The sequence below is a fragment of the Perissodus microlepis genome, chromosome 10, assembly GCF_051167445.1.
Source record: "Perissodus microlepis isolate ML-2025 ecotype Zambia chromosome 10, ASM5116744v1, whole genome shotgun sequence".
NCBI classification, from domain to species: Eukaryota; Metazoa; Chordata; class Actinopteri; order Cichliformes; family Cichlidae; genus Perissodus; species Perissodus microlepis.
This window is the reverse complement of record NC_140470.1, coordinates 22,298,637-22,315,233: the sequence shown is the minus strand read 5'-3', so window position 1 is coordinate 22,315,233 and position 16,597 is coordinate 22,298,637. Positions and strand designations below refer to the sequence as shown.

The 16,597-nt window shown below is 38.5% G+C and overlaps 1 protein-coding gene across 1 annotated transcript in view; it reads right to left on the bottom strand.

Annotated features, from left to right (window-relative positions):
* The window catches only part of stk32a (serine/threonine kinase 32A), a 65,317-nt gene that overhangs the window by 9,303 nt on the left and 39,417 nt on the right, over positions 1 to 16,597 (bottom strand). Inside the window, exons 7-11 of the mRNA XM_084940687.1 lie at positions 11,886 to 11,975; positions 8,761 to 8,864; positions 6,582 to 6,698; positions 5,387 to 5,512; positions 3,900 to 4,028 (exon numbers count right to left, since the gene is read on the bottom strand). Coding sequence (XP_084796813.1) covers positions 3,900 to 4,028; positions 5,387 to 5,512; positions 6,582 to 6,698; positions 8,761 to 8,864; positions 11,886 to 11,975 — 566 coding nt within the window. The remainder of the gene's footprint in view (positions 1 to 3,899; positions 4,029 to 5,386; positions 5,513 to 6,581; positions 6,699 to 8,760; positions 8,865 to 11,885; positions 11,976 to 16,597) is intronic.

Sequence of the window (16,597 nt, the reverse complement as noted above, 5' to 3'; positions counted from 1 at the left end):
TTGAACAAAATCATAAAATAAAGTACAAAAACAAGATACAGCAGTGAGATTGGAATCAGACATACACAAACTCATAATGGTGTAAATGAATGTTTTAAGTGTGAAATGCACTTGATTAGCTAGTTCATTATTATTGCACAGAACAATAATAATGAACAATAGTAATATCCAGATGAGCAGAATGAGAAGCCTATTTTCCATTAGTACCTAATTAGTACTAATTAGGACTCAGTATGGTTAGCCACGGTTTTCAGAGTTTCCATTAGGTGACAGTATCTGGTACCAGGTACTAAAATGGTACCTGCTCCGCTGGGGTTCCAAGCGATCCGAGCAGGTACTAAAATGTGACGTCATCAGACTTCATGCCACCTATTGGCTGGTCAGTGGTGTCACTCGGTGAGTCACGAGAGCATGTCATTCACGAAAATAAAAACTGCCAATTTTGAAACCCAGCAACAAGGGAAATTGATACCAAAAATCAAAGCCATGGTCCCTGAGTCTGACGAAAAGCCACAGACCAAGCATCAGGTCGACCGAGCAGCAGGACAAACGACCACACACATTAGGTGGTACTCGATCATAATGGAAAATCAGTCGAGCCGAGGTGAGTCATGGTGAGTCGATCCGAGTAGAAACTGATGGAAAAGGGGCTATAATAGTTTTGTTTTGTTTTTATAGAGTTGTATGAACTTACAGTATACAGCGACAAACAGGTTTTAATTTCCTCTGTGCAGTTATCACACAGCTTTACTCCATTGACTATGATACTGTAGTATTTACTACAAGTTCTTACAGCCAGTTATTAAACATATAGCTTGTGTTTTTCTGCTGGTCTTATTAATGCTTCTTATTGCTCTTTGTTGTAATATGTAAACTGACACACAGACATATAAGGAAATGAGGGATGGCTTAGAACTTTTGCACAATACTGTAGGTGATAATTCTCTGCATGTTCATTTTAACGACTTATTCAACATTAACCCAGTAATCTTCATATGGTCATTTCTCAATATAAAGTTAATCATCATAACCACTGCAGTAAAAACTCTACAACAAGCAAAAATGTTGCACCCAATACAATCACTAGACTATTATGGTAAACGTCAACTTATTGTCACCAGATCAGGCAATTCAAACATACTAGAAACCTCCTGTGATTGCAATATGCTGAGAATCAGATAGAAGATGATTTCACCCTTTTCATATTTTAAAACTTCCAGGGCATTATGAAAATAATGTCACCAATGTCACCTATAATAAAACCTAGCCTAGCAAACATAAAATTACAACTTGATGCACACATAGTAACAGCAGCCTGGAGAAACAATGAGAACATACTGAGTAGCAAAAACAGCTCCAGCCCTGAACACATTATACAAATTAATTCTATATGTCAAGTTTCCACTTTATCTCACGCATGCAATAAACTTGAATGGCACCTATGATTGGGCGAGGTGTGTGTGTGTGTCCTCAAGTTTCAGTGTGACAATTAATTTTGTTCTCACAGCAGTCCAATTTTCTGCTGTATATTATCAGTGGTTTAACGGAGCTAATTCCATGCTACATTATGAGAGCAATGAAAGGAAGAGGGAGGCAAAAAGATAAAAGTTCAACCAGAAAAACTGATGAGGAACGGGACACTTTCTGTACAAGAAAATGTTATAGTGACATATAGATATCTTTGTGCTGGGATACAGCGGAAAGGAGAGAAAAGCAAAGGTTGGAAAGGAGAAGAGGAGAGGAGGAACATACAAAAAAACAATACAGACGGCTTTAAGGTAATGAGTAAGAGGCTGGAACAGGCATTAGGGTAGTTTTCTTCATGCAATATTGATCTGCTGTGGTTCAGCAATGGTACAAAGACCCTCTCTCTTACACACACATACACATATATATCAAACACTCACAATCTTTTTTTGTCTGTCTCTTATAAGCATCCATCACAAGTGGCCCCAGTAGCCCTGCGTAAATGGATATGGTAAAGCACTGCACAAACACAAACTGATATTTATAGCCAGTAAAGTGAGTATTCCACCTGACAGCTAAGCACACACTGCAAAATATGATTCCAGAAAAGGATGTTTGGCCACATCATATTGAATAGGCTCCAAACATCAAAAACTGCATGCAAATAGAATCCCTGAATAGATATAAGATGAGAAAACTTGAAATGGGTCTACGTGGGAAATAGCAGGAAGACCTGTGCTTTCTGTACACAACATTTATAAAAAAAAAATCTGTTTGGTATTTGAAAAGCAATTTAAAAGGAAAGACAAATGCCCCACTGTTCAGTGACATTATGGCACAAACGTCACAGTGGGCTAAAGTAATGCTTTCCAATCTTTCTCGTGTAATGTGCTCACATAAATGATCACTTCAATCATTCATCCCTTACTTACTATCTAATAAAGTAGGCAGAGTGGGATATTAGCTATTTGCCGATCTTTCTGTATCAGCATTTTTAGCAGCCAATAAATTAAAATAAATAAAGGAAAGGAAAGATGTGAGAAAGATGTGGTTGATTCTGCTCGGATCAATCAGCTGATCTGAGCAGAATCGTGTAGAGTTTAATTGAGTTAACAATTAACTACACATAGAAATATCCATTTCTATGAAAGAGTTATTTATTCCATTGCACTCAGTTGCCAAACGACAGTTTATCTATTGTTTTTAGCTAACAATTTTAATTTTACCTGGTTGTTGTAACAGCTAATACATAATCCATACTGTTGGCTAACACCTCAACTGCTAGCCATTCATTTTGGTAAAGACATCCCAGATTTTTACTTCCCACATTTGGCTACTAATTTCAAGTACTTATCTATTATGTTTAATTAATTAATTTAATCACCCTATCATCTTATTTTTTCTACATATACATCCACATCTGCTACTAATCCACACCATTTAGTTAGCTTCTTTACTTCCTTAAAATTGGCTCCAATCAGTCCTTTAAAACTAAAATGCAGTTTCTGTTTTTACGGCTAATTGTTCCATGTAACCCAAAGATACCTTTGTTGGGAGTCACTAGCGCTCTAACGTAGCCATCTTACATTTCATTTTGCCTAAATACTACTAGAATGACTCAAAAGTTGCTTCCCTTTAGCCTTCGCTTAGACAGAAGAAACATTTCTTTGAAAGTCTGCTATTATTATTTCTTTAGAACAGGTGACATACTCTCTGACAAAATGGACCAAGTGTTTAGAAATGTTGTTTGGCCACACAGTGAGATATTACTGATATATACACTTAGACAAGCCTCCACAAGCAGCTGTCAGCTTTCATAAAACATGGTGCACTTTGAGCCAGCTCAGACTTCTTATTGCAAACTGGCAAAGAGTGTGCTCTAGAGTCTAGACCACACAGATTGCTTCACTTCTATTAAAAAAAGAATTCCATAAATTGTTCCTCTGTGCCAAAGGGTCAGAGTCGGGTCAAACTTTGCAACTTTGGCATTGGCTGTATGCGTGCGTGCAACAGGTTAGATCGTGGGCCTTTTTTTGAAGTGTGTGTGCCAACTGTAGGTGTGAAGTATCTGATATTTTTCTGTTGTGTGGTAAAGTATAAACATATCCAACACACATTCCTGTACAATTTATATGCATCTTATTCTAGTTTGATCTTTCTGAGTTCATACTGTCGTCATGAAAAAATTGTGTGGGTATGTTCTCCCATATCTCACTCGACCTTTTACCTTCCAGTCTTTTTCTTCATTCCTCATTAATGAAAATAATGAGAGAAAAATATTCTAAACCAAAAACATTAAGTGAAATGTTAGTTTCCTAAGATAAACACAGTTGTAAAAAATGCATTATCAATCATCAATATCAAACATATGTTAACTACCCTAACATAACAGGATGTAAATATGATCTAAATGTATAAATTTATGGCCTTACCTGCGGAGAGCCATCAGAGCCATGCTCCTTGGTTTTTCTAGCAAGTCTTTTCTTCTTCTTGTGAAGTGGTTTGGACTCCAGGATCATTTCCTCTAGCTCAAATGTGGGGTCACAGTTTAGCCTTCGCCTCTACAGTGACATATTCATATAAAGAAAGACATATAATCAAAGGCATAGACGTGGCTATTTTGGTGTCAAAAAACAAGACAAAAAACAAATGGCAATGCAGGTTTCCATGTCGTATTAGAAACATGATGAGGAAAATTTAGAATTTTGCATCAATAAATGTTTTGTACCACTAAATATCTGACAATGAAATGTTCAACAGTGCTTCAGAACACAGTAATATGTGATAAAAAAACAAACTGAAGCAAGGTAAGACGCTGAGTGCTATAAAGTTAGGAAACAAAACATAAGGGCTGAGTTTTCCCTCAGTGTTCAAACATTAATAGTGTGGAAGGGATTAAAGACTGTGCATGTGCCTATAATTAAACAGAAAGACACTGTCAATTCCCCATCGATCCTCTGTGCCTTTCCTCTGCTGTGGTAGCCTGACTGCTGGGGATACCAGCTGCTCTGCTCTGCTATAGACTGAAACTAGATAAAGTCATTTAGTTAACTGTTTACTTCCTACAGTCATTAATCTCTATTTATTCCATTCTGGAACAAAGCATTAACAGTTACTGTCACCTTTTAGGAGACTTTTAGAGTTATTTGATCATTACATTATTGTACAGGTTTTCTTTTCTTTCTAAAAGCTCTTCTGTGAGCCTGTCAAATTTACTTTGGACTTGCAGATTCTCATTTACACCCTTCAATCACCAGCTGTAACTTTTGTAACGCTTGGAAGAACCTGACATTACAGAAGATACTACATGAGCTTGTCAGCAAAGCAGCTTGACTCCCTGTCTAATGGCATTATTAGCTTTATGCACATTGCCATAATGACTCATTGACTATATAGCTGCTGGTAGATACACATTTTAGCTTCTTTAGCTGCTTTCAGTTGTGTCTAAGACTCTTTCTGTTGTTCTGCATCTGCACACTCTGCCTGGATATCTACAATAAGTAGTTGGGCCAACTTAAACAGCAGGGGGCAGTGTTTACAGACAGGGTACAAAAGATTAACTGAACAGTGGCTTCATCTTCATTTTTCACTACCCGCTTTAGGGTAAATACCTGAAATACTGGTATGGAAATAAGTATGGGAAAAATACGGCAGAAAAACCTTTGGTATTTATAATCTAATACGTTAAAAACAAACTTGTGTCATGATACTCTAAATAAGCTTTAAGGTCATTTAAGACTTCTATGGATGGATTATTTAAAGTGTGGTATATGTTTGTTTAGGTGCTCCTTACCTTGATTTACAGCAATGTTGTATTTGTGTCATTTAAATGTAATACAGCAGAAAAATAAACATTCAGATGTGAGCATTTTGCTGCGCACTACACTGTCACAGTGCTGAGTTTATGTCTGATACTCACATTTGGAATAAAACCTGGAGGGACCTGCTTGCTGAGCACAGCATCCCAGTTGACGTCTGACATGTAGTCCAGATCCTGTAGCTCTGCTAGACAGGAAATGCGTTTCTGGACATCTATGCACAGCAACTGAAAGCGACAAAAGGATTAAAGTAAGAGCAACTGTCCACGGGGAGGCATGGCTGAAAAGTTAGGAGCAGAGTCCCACTGAGACATGAGCACATGTTTGCCTTTAAGGATGTGTCTGAGAATGAGGATACAGGGACAAAGGGGGTTGGAAGTACTGGAGAAGGGACATGCGGAGGGAGCTTGAGAAAGAGGGAGGAAACAAAAGGAGGAGGAAAAAAATGAAACTCATATAGAAAGCTAATGGTGATGGGATAACGCAGTGGGTTGTGAAGGATAAAAGATGAAGGACAAATTTTGTGGGCCTGAAATTCTTCCCTGGCATTTTCACATTCTTTACATCTCTTTCGTCTCTCTCTATACTCTCCTGCTCAGTCCCTCATACACATATACACATGCAACTGGAATGCCAATGAGCTTCGAGGAGTCTGAGCACGAAGCAATGCAACAGTTTGACTGCAGTGGATCGCTGCCAAGATAAAAGCCAAATCCTACAACAGCCGTGCATCTTTTAAGCATTACAACAAGACGAAGGCACGTTTGACAGCTGAATGACATACTGAATAACACGTAGACTATTCTAATTTTAGGCTGGTATTTAGTGTTTATTCACACATACTGAAGTATAAGCTTCCCTGTGTCTGTTTTTCTGTGTCTCTCTACGTTTTCAGCTTTAGCATTTGTTCTGGAATAGTACCTTATTGATTTATGTATGCAAGTAACCGCTAACAGTTAACACTGTCATTCACCTACATCACTAATTTAAATGTTTGAATACTGATTCTACTCCATTATAATTCTAAAGTTGTGCTGCATTCAAGTGAGGCTGTAACAATGAAAGTGACCTCCTAATTAAGATTCTGTAGCCTCAGTGTGCTGGTGTCAGATATGGATAATGGTCTTCCCAGAGGAGACAAAGATTTCCCACACTGGAGAAAAATTCAAAATAGTGTATGTCATACAAAATAGCAAAGACACCCACTGACAATAAGAGTACCAGGAAAAACAAACAATATCTGAACAATATAATTTGTTTATGTTGCTGTTTATTATGCATTTGCTGCTTGTTTACCTTTCTGAGAAGAGACTTCATCTCCAAAGACCAGGCTGCTGGGTAACTAGGATGGACCTTGTGAAATGTTTGCAGGATCTCATTGGCTGGTGTACTAGATTTCATCACATATGGCCTCTGAAATAAGGAAAGTAGAGCAAAAGACAGGTGAGGGGATATGGTGTTACTGACATGGCAACCTGAGACTGTCAGTGGGAAATCAATTGCTAAAGCTCCAGTCACAGAGGCCTCGAGACCAGTGACCTCCTCGCAACCACCGTCACGGGGGAAAAATGTGTATTGCCAAACTGATTGGCAAAAACCTCCTTGTGATTGCTTTGGTCCCTAGCTGATTGCTGTGATCACCTGTACTTTTACAAACTGGAACCGGAGGCTATGTGCTTTCAAAGAAAAATCTGCATTTTGTTATTAAATGCACTGGCTGCAGTGCTAAGGTTTGTGTATCAGTCTTCAAAATTTACTACTGCTCAGCTACTAGTTAGCAAAAAATTGAGGCTGGAGAAATACAGGCTAAGTAACTGTGACCTATTTAGCACTCTCAGCATTCAACCAATGGTCAAACCCAGGGGGAAAGTTAAGATTGAATTAAATTATTATAATATTATGAGTAATATATTATAATTAAGAAGTGGCAGGAGTTTAAGAGAGAGAATGGAAGTTGAAAAGATACCTGAAAGTAGATAAAAGGCAAATAATTTGTCACATCCAACGAACGTGTCAGTCAAATGAAAAACGTGTTAAAACCCAGAGGAGACAGAGGGAAGAGGTGAAAATATATTGTCTTGGTAAAGGTGATGTGCAGAGAGAGGAATAAAAGAAAGTAGGGAAGATAACTAAAGGAACTACCCAAAGACTACAGAAGTGAAGCTATGTCACGCTATGTCATTTCTAGGTATTAATAATCTGCTGAATAAGTGATGGTTGTAAAAGCAGAGGACACAGCTTTGTGGGATGATGAAGGCAGCAAGAATATGTCACTTTTTGAGGTCAGATAAAGGACAAAAAATTCAGAGAAGGTAATGGAAGGGTTAGAAAGAAGATATTACAGCCAGAGTGAAGACGCAGCTCTAAGGTCAGAAAGAGGACAGAATGCTTTTTTTATATAAAGGGGAGTGGAAAGTGATTGTTATGGAAATATTGTGAGAACAGATTTTCCTCATGCAAAAATAATCTTACAGAAGACTCAAATATGAAGTATAAAATATAGATGCACTTATCACGAGAAGAAGCGATAGAAGCACATATGTTGCAGCTGGTATGAAGGAAGGAAGGCAGTTTATCCTTCCAGAGGGTGTTTTCCTATACCCCCTCCTGCTCCAGTGCTCCAGATAAGAGAACAGAGTGAGTTTCTACACTGTCAAGAAGCACCTGGACTGTCCTTGAAGCCTCTACAGAGACAAACTGATGACACCAAACAGAAGACGGTCGGGTCATAGTGTTCTAAAAAAGACTCCATCATACCTGACCCTTTCAGGCCTCCTGGGAATAGTGAGACCTTACTAAAAAGAGGTGTCAAGTCCCAAAAAATCCATAACATTGACGAGATCTAATAACTTTGAACAGTTAAAGATACATAGATGTGTGAGAAGAGAAAATTTCAGTAAAAGTTCATGACAGTTTCCCATAAGTTTCAAAGACTTAGAATCCTTGTCATTGCAGAGGGAGGTTACTGTAGTTTATGTAATCCTCCTCAAATATGAGAAGAAATTATGCAGCTGCAGTTGGATTTGAGTCCACAACAAACACACTGCTCTAATAATACTCAGCCTAATGGAGTAGGAGGACCGAGGAAAAAGATCATGTCCTGTGTTTGCTTCCACGACATCAGAACTAAACTCTCCAGGTGGGAAGTGCACAAGATAAATAAATATCATTTTGAAAATCAATTCCAATTATATGGCTCTCTGAATAACTCCGATTCGATTTTCTCACTCTCCTGCAGCGATTGGTCTCGCACCACGACTAAACGATTAAACATCTATCCCAGTAAGGTCAGCTTAAACATAAGATTCAATTATAACTTCATCTTCCTTTTGTTTTGTAGAGGCTGTCTAAACTCCTACTAACAGGATTTTTCTAGCACTCCTATGCATTATTGAATGCAGCTAAGTGTGTCAGACCGCACAGAAGTAATCTGTGATGTAGACATTGTGGTGTACTCCGTATGTGTCTAAATTACCTGTCCTCTTAGTAGCTCATAGGCTGTAATCCCCAGTGACCACCAGTCAACAGAGAAGGAGTAGCCGGGGTGGGACCCCTCAAAGGACTGAAAGAGCTCAGGCGCTGATGGACAAAAAAATATTGTACAACATAAATAATGCATTATAACACTTTATGACATCTTGTGTTATTAATGTTTTTTCATTCCCTTCTCTCGGGCTGTTTGGATGGGTTTATTTTAACTGTAGGATTCCTCCAGACAGGAAATAGGGGGAGGCCAGGGATATTGTAGCATTTTTTTCATCTGTACTTGAATTGTTTGATAAATAAACTTAGCACAAAAAAGATTTGGTTGATCATTTTCATTGCTGTGACAATGCTTATTGGCAATAAATCTTCTACCATTGGAAAGCCTGTTTATTTCCCCTTTTTTAGGGGTGGGGAACTCCAAGCCTCAAGGGCCGGTGTCCTGCAGGTTTTAGATATTACCCTGGGACAATACAGCTGAATCAAATGATTAGCTCATTACCAGGCCTCTGGAGAACTTCAAGACATGTTGACGAGGTCATTTAGCCATTTAAATCAGCTGCGTTAGATCAAGGAAATGTCTAAAACCTGCAGGACACTGGCCCTTGAGGCCTGGAGTTGCCCACCCCTGCCTTAAATAATGCATTTCGTGGGTTGACCAGCAGAGTTACGACCATGAAAACCTTTTGTCCCAAATCTTCTCTGCCAATGTCAAACAGCCTATTCTGCTATGGGCTCTTGTTTTGAGCTTCTCGTTGCCCAGCTGTTTGAGGTGTCGGATCGGTGCCTGATTCACGTGATGAGTCGAGATTCTGACGTTGGATCGTAGGGTCAATGTGTTTAGAAGACACAGAGCACCTTTTGTTCAAAGACTATTCATTTTAATGCAAGAAGTCAGAGTGCTACAACAGCCTACTTGGTGGGTAAAACGGTAACAGCAGTTCAGGGTAACAGTAACAATAAAAAACAAGTCATTTTAACCTACTCAAACAGAAGTGACTTTGAAAGTAATCAGTTTATTGTAGTAGCATCTAATAATTAAGAAAATGTAATGTAAATCTTTTTTAGCCTATATACTTAAGAACATATATACTGGAAAACATATTTATACATGTATTTAAAAGTGGGAGTACAATATACTTACTTACCTTTTTAATATTTATGTATGTATATAATAATATTATTTTAACAAATACGAAACAAAGTAACTTTGCATTTCTTTCACAGGTAGCGAAAGAACCCTAATGAGCATGTGCTGAATTGCCCCCTTTTAAGAGATAGCTAGTAAGAGCACTAACACAGCATAGAGGAAGCTAACAGTGAAGTCAGCACTTTGGAGGTATTTCACTCTTGCTAGGCTAACAATTCTTTGCATGGTAGCACTTTTGTACTCGATCTCAAACAGTGGTCAAGTGAGGTAACGTAAGTGTCATCATCTCAACTGTTATCATTTTGTTGTACCTGTATCTTTTTCAACACTTCCTTTTTTCTTTCTTTCTTTCTCTACTTTTTCTTTAATAATAATAATGAGTTCAATAAATTATATTCTTGGATGTATTTATTTGTTACTTTTTTTTTACACAATTACCAATCTTTAGGTCAATATTCTCTTGCAGATAAAATAATGATTCCTGATCTTTTTTCTCAGAGGGTTCGGGTTAGGTAACTTAATTAAAGACTAATTTAAAACAGGCGTAGCATCTGTATCAACATACCCACAGGCGTAACATCTGTACATGTCATTTAAGCTGTCTAGTACACGGTGCCTTGGTTGCTTGTGCACAAAAGAGATTAAGTCATTTTCTGTTGAGTATTTTTTTTAGGGTTCAGTGATGGAAAGCATAAATTTCATTCTTTTTCCCAGGGGTAAAATAAATATATTGACATGCTCTTTGAACTATATTACATCAGATTATCTCTGTAATGAATAACAGATTAAGAAAAACATCCAATTAAACAAATAAAACTGCTTTTTTTATTCTTCTGTGGAAGCGAATCATCTAGTCATCTGTGATTTTAAATAGTCAGTAGAAAAGCCTTCTGTGGCTAATCTCTTACCGTTTCGTCTGTGGATCTTTATCTATATTACACGCGGGACTGTGAGGAACTATACTCAGAAACATGCAGGCTCTCACACAAATCCTCCACCTCTCCTTTAGGTTTGCTCTGCCTTCTTGCTGAAACGGAAAAAGTGTAGCTTATCTACTAAAGGTTCTTAGAGGAGGGGAGGATGGGTTCTTTTTTTCCCAGAGCAGCCATGAATTATCTATTATACCGTAGAGAATTCACCTGGAATCTGGTCACACATTGTTCCAAGGTCATTTTCTAACCTGAATGCACAATTTATAAGGGAAAAAGAAAACAAAAAAGCTCACAATTCACATGCCCCCTTTAAGCATGCACACAAACACATCCAAACACATGGTCATCATTCATACTGGCCTCAAATCCTATTCAACCTATCTGATCTCTTTGGAGCTGAATCCACATAAGCCTGATTTAAGACTCATGATAAGGACAAAACTGAAGATGTGCTGGAAACAAGTGAAAGCAAGTCCTTTATTTAATTTTATTGTATGATTCTTACAGTATGCAATAAAGACTCAATAATGCACTACATATATATTTACATATATATTAACTACAAATATTTTTTGTTCTTTTTTTGGGCCCATCACAAACTACAAATTCAGCTTTAATATCCAAAGTTCACCTTAAAATAAAGTTGTATTTATTGGATGTAGTTTTTATTAATAATTTATTAAAGTGACAGATGTAAATTCACTCAGTCAAGCTCTGTGAACTATCCATCTTTTATCTCTTTATCATGTGTATTTAAATATTTTATGAAAGTATAATTTAAATATTTTTGAAACTAAAGAGTTTTTGTTCTTTTTAAAACTACCGCCTTAACCTCAGAGCCGAGCCTGCAACAGCATTTGCACAATTCTTTTTCTAACTGAAAATTGAAGCAGCCTTTGGAACATCCAGCTGTGGAAGTCCACTTCACCGAAAGCTGAGGAAGATTTATTGTGTTGATTTCTTAAGATTAAAGGGCAGAGTTTCAAACCGTTTCAGTTCCAGTAGCCTTTTCTTGTCAAAAAGTCATTTTCTTACCCATGTATGGTTTGGTTCCAGCAATAGATGTTGCTTTGAGGTCGTCTTTTACAATGGCTGCGATGTTGAAGTCTGTTAGATGGACGTGCCCTAAAGAACAGAGAGATTATGTTACCTCAAATGTCTCATTCTTGACAACTGACCTGTGTCATATTGCATTGCAATATAACACATACTGCAGGGTTTGCCATGCACACAGATACTGATATAGTGTGTTATAAAACCAAGAAGTTTAAAATGTATTTTTCTATTAATTCCTATTTCTTTTGCTGCTTTTTTGCAGACTGAAGTATTTTCAGGTACTGCTGTGTGACTTTTCTAAAGCACATGGAAGAATATTTGGTTTTCTGTTATTATCAAAGGAGCTCTGTTAATGAAGTTGGATCACTGTGACAGCTGTGTAGCAGAGCTTAAACAGCAGTTGACACTCGAATGATGCTTGAGTACGAGTAAGGCTTTATTGTTTTTCTTTGTGTTTCCGCCTTTTTTCCTGTGAGTATCACAGTGGTTAGCACCATCACCTCCCAGAAAGAAGGTTCCCGATTTGAAGCTTGAGGACGGATGTGGCCGTTCTGTAAGTCTGCATGTTTGTAAGTCTGCATGTTAGGGCAAGTGCTGTCCCTAATTTGGCTGTGGGTATGAATGTAAGTGTTTGTGGTTGTATGTGTCTCTCTGTTAACCCTGTGGTGGACAGGCAAACTGTCCATGGTGGACCACACCTCTCACCCCAGCACAGCTTGGAAAAGTCCAAGACCCCCGTATACCAAAAATAGATCAGCAGTTAGAAATTATCTCTCTATGTTTTCATCTGTTTTTGCTTTACAGGAGACAGATTTAGACAGGAAATTTAGACCGCAGGAGTGAGAAGAAAAAGACAGCTGTCCTCAAAATGCTGCACTGCTAGGACAAAATTATCTAGTTTGTCTTGAATAGACTTTAAGCAAACTGTCAATCTCAGACCAGCTCATTGAGAACCGGGGTTTTCATTGCGTCGGCTGAGTTGAGTCTCTGAGGACCGGTAGCACATGCTTTTAGGCTAATGGTTTTTGCATTATTTGTATTATTAATTGTTAATTTCTCAAGATTGAAGATTCCTTTTAGTAATTATTGTGCTTCATAAGGATGTAACGAAATTGCAGAGTACTCCATTTTTGCTAATAACAAGAAAAAAAGCAGATTTTACGAATTAATAATAATTCTAAAAATTAAAACATATTATAAGTGATGGAATGTGGAGAATGAATTCAGCTCCGTCTCATAGCCTGAGGAAAGAATTAGCAGAAACTTCTCGATCAACAGGGACGATGGTGGCAGCAGGGTGAACAGGCTGTGGATGACTTTGTTTTGGCACTATGCAGACACCTCACTGATATTACTGTGTTAATAGCATTAATCAAAAGATGCAGAGCCTTCTAGCTTTGAGCTATGCACAAGTTTGGGGATTTAGATCCTTCTCCTGCAGAAGTTTACAATAACTTGGCGAAGGACTTTCGCTTTGTACGTTTCCTGTCTTAACTACAGTCTTTTCTGAGCTTTGTTTACAACAATGGAGAAGTGCGATAACAATGACAAGTTCTCTGTGACATAGAAAAACCCAGGAACCTCAAAGAGCTCAGCTTACCCCACTTCACATACACTATATTGCCAAGTATTCGCTCGTCTGCCATCACATGCATTTGAACTTGATTGACATCTTGTTCTCAATCCATAGGGTTTAATATCAGTCATAAACTGATGATGGTGAGAAGGCCTGGCCTGCAGTCTCCACTCTGATTCATCCCAAAGGTGTTCTATCAGACTGAGATGAGGACTCTGTGCAGTCTAGTCAAGTTCTCCCACACCAACATCCATGTTTTTATGAACCTTGCTTTGTGCACTGGTGCACAGCCATGTTGGAACAGGAAGGGACCATCCCCAAACTGGGGTGAGCCCAACTCCTAAAAAACAACCCTACACCATAATCACCCCTCCACCAAACTTTACACTTGGCACCGTGCAGTCAAACAATTACCATTCCCCTGGCAGTTGCCAAACCCAGACTCGTCTATTAGGCTTCCAGAAGGAAAAGCATGATTTGTCACTCCAGAAAACACGTCTCCACTGCCCTAGAGTCCAGTGGCAAATTGCTTTACACTGCTGCGTTAGACTTTTTTGCATTGCGCTTGATGTTGTAAGGCTTGGATGCAGCTGCTCAGACATGGAAACCAATTCCATGATGAGTGAGTCAGTTAATTTGAAAGGTATACGAAGTTCGAAGGTGTTTAGTGATTGACTCTGCAGAAAGCTGGTGACCTGTGTGTCCCTCAGCATCCGCTGACTTTCTCCATGATTTTATGTGGCCTAACACTTCGTGGCTGAGTTGCTGTTGCTCTCACTCCCTTTGCTATAATACCGCTAACCGCCGACTGTGGAATATTTAGCAGCAAGGAAATTTCATGACTGGACTTGTTGCACAGGTGGCATCATATCACGGTACCATGCTCCTGAGAACGACCCATTCTTTCACAAATATTTGTAGAAGCCGTCTGCATGCCTCAGTAGTTGATCTTATACACCTGTGGCCATGAAAGTGGTTGGAACTGCCGAATTTAATGATTGGGATGAATAAGTGGTATACAATGTAGTATACATTGATTTAACAGTGGAGTGTGTATTTGTATTTGTATGAGTACCTTTTTTTTCTCAAATCACCAATCAACTCCCTATTGTTGATCGTGTTAAGCGGCATGATTTTAATGAATTGCTTCGAATACCTCATAAGAGGTGCGTCACAGCAGTTGGGCATCCATGGAATACTTGCCAGTTACAGTGGATGGATTTAATAAAGTAGCGGCTCTTGACTCGTGGGGTGCATTATGAGTTAAGCTTAAGTGGATCCCTGGGTGATTCTTTTTATTTTAAAGTACCATTCCCACTGTCCCTGCTTGTGAGTGTTTAAGTGGCCACTGAACAATGGTTCAGCAGGAGGCCTGATGGCTTAGTTATCTAATGTGTTTTATGGGATTACCACGACAACTGTCAAGCTTTGCTTAGGCCATATCCTGCTGCTGCATAGCTCTTCTATTTTTAATATGGCTTTCATTACCAATACCTCACAACATGCACCCAAATCAATTTCTTGGATCCATTTTTGTAGCCACAGTTATGTGTATTAACACTTACTGCAGGGCCATACAGCATAAAGTCTGAATTTTTCCCAAAAAGTGACATCATCCAGCACTACATGTGAGATGTAAGCAACCAGAGATTTCTTCATTAATACACTTTTAACCATTGACTGTTTTCAGTTGCAATGCCCATCTGAGGACTGAAAGAAAACTACCCCTACAGTTTATTCTTAAGTGTTATTTAACCAGCATTACACAGTACATCTCTCTTTTTTTTCCTAATAAAACTGTCTAGAACCTCAACTAAATCAGCACTGGTGCCTCGTTTCAGTCTTTTTTATATTAATATTATTACACTGAAAGCATTTGAGCCAAAAAGGATTTTGTTCTGCATCAGAAATATTTGGAATTAATGTGTTAATATTCATAATCTTTTTGATCTGTGAGCTGTTGTTGAGGTAATGCCAAAACAAAGACCATGGATTGAAGTCTGCTGAAATAAGCTTTTCTCAGTCAGTATCTCGCTAGTGTAATAATCTTTGTTTGTGACATTGGTGTCGGTGTGTGTGTAAACTCTGCAATCAGGTGCCACCTTTTCCACCTTTCAAATCCCCGTGTGCCGAAACGCTGTTGTGCAATCTGATTTATGCCACATAATACCACAATGAACAAGAAGCACTTGAGCTGTCAAATCATAATGGTGAAATAATGAAAAAATAAAGCATATCTAATTGTTTTAATGAAGACATGCTTTGCCTTCACTCAACACATGTAGAGACTGTTAAAGTAACCTCAAGCATACTAATCATTAATGTTCCTCATTAAGGTAAAAGCCAGTATTCCAGGACACCAATTTCAATTTCAAGTGATAGTTTTTCATGCCGTGAAGATTGCTAGTTGACACACACATGGAAGTCATTACTATTTTAACTTGCAGGTGTGTATTAGCTTGAAAGCTCCCTGCTTTCTCTAAAACAGAACGATCGCATGCTACCTTTTATGAGTCAGATGTGAGCTGACGCGCCATACGTATGCAGATGCAATTATCAGTGTTTGTTTGGTAGTGGAGAAGAGACCCGTGGTTTCAATCACAATATTCTTTTAATGTGCTGTGTGTTCGTTTTCGTAGGAAAGGTGCATATAATCTCACAGAGGATAAAATACACCTGGCCCTCCTGGAGCTTCACTCAGCATCCTAAGCGCTATGCTGTTTAACAAAGCAACGTCACATGTGCACGAGTAAATTGTTTTTCTCTATATGAAGCAGCTCCCAGAGGGATACAGGAGCACAGGTCAATTCCAGCTTTCAAAATGCAGAAGCAAACAGCTTGCTACCCCCCTCTGACACCTCATGCTGTTTTAGACTTCAGTGAAGAGGTAAACTAAAGGTCTATGCAGGGAAAAAAAACAAGAGTGTGGGCAGAATGCATGACGAGGAGAGAAGTGCTTAGTGAGTTTTAAAGGACACACACACATACAGACAGGAACCACAAGTGAACATCTGTTGTCCTGTGGAAATTAGGCAGGAGCTGTCAATGCTGCCTTTTTTTCCCCCCTCCCTCAAATGCACTTTCTCTCTGCTTTTCGCTTTTATCTCTGTTCTTT